This window comes from Jaculus jaculus, chromosome 10 (assembly GCF_020740685.1).
Source record: "Jaculus jaculus isolate mJacJac1 chromosome 10, mJacJac1.mat.Y.cur, whole genome shotgun sequence".
Taxonomy (NCBI): Eukaryota; Metazoa; Chordata; class Mammalia; order Rodentia; family Dipodidae; genus Jaculus; species Jaculus jaculus.
The window spans coordinates 44,537,020-44,542,432 of record NC_059111.1 but is presented as its reverse complement, the minus strand read 5'-3'; the positions used below and the strand labels follow the sequence as shown (position 1 = coordinate 44,542,432).

The 5,413-nt window shown below is 40.9% G+C and overlaps 1 protein-coding gene across 1 annotated transcript; it reads left to right on the top strand.

The window, feature by feature from the left end:
• The first annotated feature begins 3,593 nt into the window (after positions 1–3,593).
• LOC123463956 (endogenous retrovirus group K member 7 Pro protein-like) lies at positions 3,594–4,352 on the top strand. Its single transcript, XM_045160055.1, has one exon. It carries the CDS (start codon positions 3,594–3,596, stop codon positions 4,350–4,352), a length of 759 nt encoding a protein of 252 aa, XP_045015990.1.
• The last annotated feature ends 1,061 nt before the right edge of the window (positions 4,353–5,413 follow it).

The following is a 5,413-nucleotide window of genomic DNA, read 5'->3' as shown; positions in this document are numbered from 1 at the left end:
TCAATTAGAAACGAAAGAATCCAAGATGTCCTACTCTTTGAATTCCTTGGGATTTTTCAATAGCAACTGATCCTACTAGATAACCGGTGAATGAAACTGTCTATTACGCTTACTTTAAGACGGGAATTGAGCTTTCTACAGAATACGATCATAGAACGTTGTATTCGCACCTATTTTTAAAGGAAAATTGTTTATTGGGCACAGTTTTCAACTGGAAACATTCTCAGTATTCACACAGTTCCAGGCCTTTGATTTCATGTTCGTTTTCAACAGGAAATGTTCCGAGCATATAACTTCTGATAGAACTTTGAAATCAATCTTAGATTACCATAGGAATGTTGTCTGTAATGAAATTACAGAACACTGAATTCGCTGTTAGTCTTCAGTGAGAAACGTTCATTTCAAACAGCGGGACTACAGAACTTTGAATTCAGTGATAGATTTCAAAGGGCAATTGAATATTACACACAATTGAATCACAGAGCTGGACTTTCTCTGTGAGTTTTCTTACACAACCTATGTTGGTATTGAACCAGCTTCTTATCTTTTCAGTTCATGGGAAGTTTTCCTTAGTAAATGACGCTAGTACATAACTGGCTAACATCACATTGCATTCACTCTTACTTTTCTAGGGGATAATTTATTCCTAAAGAACAGGTTAACGTAACGTTGAATTGAACATTACTATTGAGTGGGTAATGTACACTTAGAAAACAGGAGTATGCAACATTGAATACAGGCTTAGTTAGGAAAGCGGATTTGTTTACACTCTTGAACAGGAGATAACCATGTGACATTCACGATTAGTTTTCCATGAGAATCGGAAGAATACAAGATGTCCTACTCTTTGAATTCCTAAGGATTTTTCAATAGCAACTGATCCTACCAGATAACCGGTGAATGAAACTGTCAATTCGCTTACTTTAAGATGGGAATTGAGCTTCCTGCACAATATGATCATAGAACGTTGAATTCGCTCCTACTTTTGAAGGAGAATTGTTTATTGTGAACAGTTTTCAACGAGAAACATTCTCCGTATTCTCACAGTTCCAGGCCTTTGAATTCATGTTCGTTTTCAACAGGAAATGTTCTGAGCATAGAACATCTGATAGAACGTTGAAATCAATCTTAGATTACCATATGTTAGGAGCCGTGCAGACGCCATTACAAGTTGGCCCCGGTTTCCGGCCTCTTCTTGGTCACAGCTGGTGTAAATCAAGCACAGTGCGCATGCTCCAACCCGTCGTGGGCCGATGCTAATGAGGCATCCAGAAAGTAACCAATCACTGGTGGCCACATATCCTCAGTTGACCAATCATTTGTGGGTAGGCAGCCTAAAACCCTATGTAAACAGTTGCCTTTCGTGGTTCTGGGTCTTCGCATCTAGCAGCTTGGCAGTCCCCAATAAAGTGTGTTCAGAAGAATCCTGATTGTGGTGTCCTCCTTGCTGGTGAGGCGGGCGTGACAAGTGGTGCCGAAACCCTGGGGATTGACATCTTGCACCAGCGAAGATCCCTGTTTTAAGGAGTATTCAGAACTGACACACGGGACGGACGGATTCGGACTTTTTTCTGAGAAGTATGCTGCCCTGGGAAGTTGATCCTATTGTTGTGATTTTCTTCTTGCCCTGTGTGCTCATTATAGTTCTTGTTTGTTGTGTTTTTTGTTGCTGTAAGTCAGAGGTAGATAGCTCTGCTGGCTGTCCGCTCTTGTACGTACAAGAGACAATCATGGGCAATATCCATTCGGGACCGTTACTCTGTGCTTTACAAGGATTGCTAAAAGAGAGAAATCTTAAAATATCAGAGTCAACTTTAAACTGATTTCTGAAGGAAATAGACCGGGTTGCACCCTGATTTGTAGCTACAGGGTCATTGACGGTACCGTCTTGGGAAAAGTTAGGAAAAGATCTGCAACGGGAGAAAGACAACAATACGCTAAGACCGGGAACTTTGCCTTTGTGGAGGATGGTTAGAGCTTGTCTGGATGACAAGCGGTGTGAAAGGAAAGTGAAAGAGGGCCAGAGGACTTTAGCGGAACATCAGGACAGTATGTCAGAAACAGAAAAAAGGGAACAAAAAGGAAAACAGAATAAAAGGAAAGAACAAAATGTAATGAAGGGTAATGGTAAAAAGAAAACTAAGGTTAAAGATTTAGAAGGTAATAAAAGGAAAGAACAAAATGTAATGAAGGTTAATGATTAAAAGGAAACTAAGGTTGAAGATTTGGAAGGTAATAATTTGTATCCTTTATTAAGTGAATTCAAATATTTACATGTGGCAAGCTCATCAAATTCTGAGACTGCTTCTGTAAGATCTTTTGAATCCTCAGACAGCGAAGGGGAGTTGGACTTGTATGATGAGGCTGTGTTAGAGGAGGAAGCTGACAGGTATCAGGCTGAGATATATCGCCCTGACCCTCCTGTTGTGCCTTCTGCCCCACCTTTAACAAATAGGGAAGTACTGAGATACATGGAGGGAACTTCTTTCTGCAAGCCAAAAGAAATAAGAAAAATTCAACAAATATTTCCAGTGTTTGACGATCCAGCTCAGGGCGGATGTCATGAGCCCATAAGACATAAACAGTTAAAATATCTTGCAGAGTCAGTTAGGACGTATGGGACTAATGCCTCCTTTACTCAGGCTCAGGTAGAGAGGCTCACTGCTCATGCAATGACTCCTGCAGATTGGTATAATACAGTGAAAGCCTGCTTAACAATGGGACAATATCTTGATTGGAAATCTATCTATCAAGATGCCTGCACCACTCAGGCTAGACAAAATGCTGCTAATGGTCAGCCATTTTGGACTTATGAAATGTTGACTGGCCAGGGACAATGGACGGTTAATCAGACGGCCTACCCTGTGGAGGTATATGGACAGATTAACCAGATAGCTGTACGAGCATGGAAAAGCCTGCCCAATAAAGGAGAAGTTACTGGCAACTTAACAAAAATAGTTCAAGGCACAAATGAACCTTTTTCGGATTTTGTGGCAAGAATAATGGAGGCTGCAGGTAGAATTTTTGGAGACCCTGATACTGCTATGCCCCTTATAGAACAGCTTGTTTATGAGCAATGTACAAAGGAGTGTAGAAATGCTATTACACCATGGAAAGGAAAAGGGCTTAATGCCTGGATGAAAGCATGCAGAGAGATAGGAGGTCCTTTGTCTAATGCGGGGATAGCAGTAGCTGTCCTTGCTGCAAAGAGGATTAGAGACATTACTTGCTATAATTGTGGGAAAAGAGGACACATAAAAAGGCAGTGTAAGAGTCAGATTCCAGGAAGTCAAGACAGAGTTAATGTACAGAAGAAAGTTCCTGGGATGTCCACGTTGTGGGAAGGGTAAACATTGGGCCAATGAGTGTAGGTCAGTTAAAGATATTAAGGGGAGAGTGCTCACAAATGATTCTAATAGCCAGCCAAAAAACGGACAGAGGGGCCCTCGACCCCAGGGCCCTCAAATGTATGGGGCCATGAATGTCGAGCCACCCAAGGTATCCATGAGGCCACCGGGGAGCCACGGAGAGCCACTCTGGGTTCCGCAGGATTGGACCTCTGTGCCACCACCCGAGCAGTATTAACACCACAAATGGGCTGTCAACCAATCCCCTCTGATTTTAAAGGACCCCTGCCCCCTGATACAGTAGGCTTGGTGCTAGGACGCTCATCTTCAGCTCTGAAAGGCTTAATTGTTCACCCTGGAGTTATTGATGAGGATTATGAAGGACAAGTAAAAATTCTGTGCTCTTCCCCTAGAGGGATATCTTCTATTTCCTGTGGGGATCGTATTGCTCAGCTTTTAGTATTGCCTAGCCTACATGGCTTGTTCCCTTATAAAAAGGATACTAGGGGAACAAAAGGTCTTGGATCCTCCAGAGGAGGATGTGCCTATGTCTCACTGGATCTGGATGAAAGACCAACCTTGGAGTTAATTATTCAAGGAAAAATTTTCTCTGGTATTTTAGATACGGGAGCAGATACTAGTATTATCTCCACCAAATGGTGGCCTTCTAATTGGCCTGTCAATCAGTCTTCACAAACCTTACAAGGGTTGGGATATGAGTCTTCTCCTAGTATAAGTGCTCAGGCTTTAAGATGGAGGGATCATGAAGGACGTGCGGGAGAATTCATACCATATGTACTCCCTTTACCAGTAAATTTGTGGGGACGAGATATTTTACATCAGATGAAGTTTAAATTGACTAATGATTACTCTAGTCAGAGTCAACAAATTATGAGAGATATGGGGTGTGTTCCAGAAAAAGGATTAGGAAAAATGTCACAAGGAAGTCCAAAGCCTGTGACTGTTACTCAAAAATTAGATCGAAAAGGACTGGGTTTTTCCTAGGGGCCATTGAGGATGCTTTGCTCATACCCTGGGTGACGGAGGCACCTGTGTGGGTACCCCAATGGCCTCTCACCTCCAAGAAATTAAGAGCAGCAAAAGAACTTGTGCAGGAACAATTAGAGCAGGGACATTTAGAATCCTCACAATCACCCAGGAATACTCCTATTTTTGTGATCAAGAAAAAGTCAGGAAAATGGAGACTTTTACATGACCTGAGAGCTATTAATACTCAAATGCAAATTATGGGACCTATACAAAAAGGTCTGCCTTTATTGTCAGTTCTGCCAAAACATTGGGAACTTATTATAGTGGATATTAAAGACTGTTTTTTCTCCATCCCTTTGCATCAGAGTGATAGACAAAGATTTGCCTTTACTTTACCATCTGTCAATCATGAGGAACCTGATGCTAGATATCAGTGGAAGGTCCTGCCACAAGGCATGGCCAATAGCCCAACTATGTGTCAATTGCTTGTTTCTCATGCCATTAAGCCAATAAGACAACAATTTCCAAAAATAAAAATTTGCCATTACATGGATGATATTTTATTATGTGGGCAATCTGGAGAGGACCTAAAAGTAGCTTATTTGAGATTAAATGAATCTTTAAAATTAAAAGGTTTAATAATTGCTCCTGAAAAGGTACAAGAAGGAGTAATAGGTAGTTTCTTAGGTACAAAAATATATCCTGATAAAATTACCCCTCAAAAGGTCACAATCCGTAGAGATTATTTAAAAACTTTAAATGATTTTCAAAAATTATTAGGAGACATTAATTGGCTTAGACCTTTTTTGAGGATTCCCACATCTGAGTTAAAACCTTTGTTTCAAATTTTAGAAGGAGAAGCTCACATTACTTCTCCTCGTAATCTTAATCCTGAAGCTATTAAGGTATTAGAAAAAATAGAAAAGGCTATACAAAGTTCTCAGTTAATTAGAATAACAGAAGATCAACCTTTTTCGCTGTGTATAATACAATCATCCTTGTTACCCACTGCTGTTTTGTGGCAGGATGGACCTCTGTTATGGGTCCATTCTCATTCCTCTCCAGGAAAAGTTATT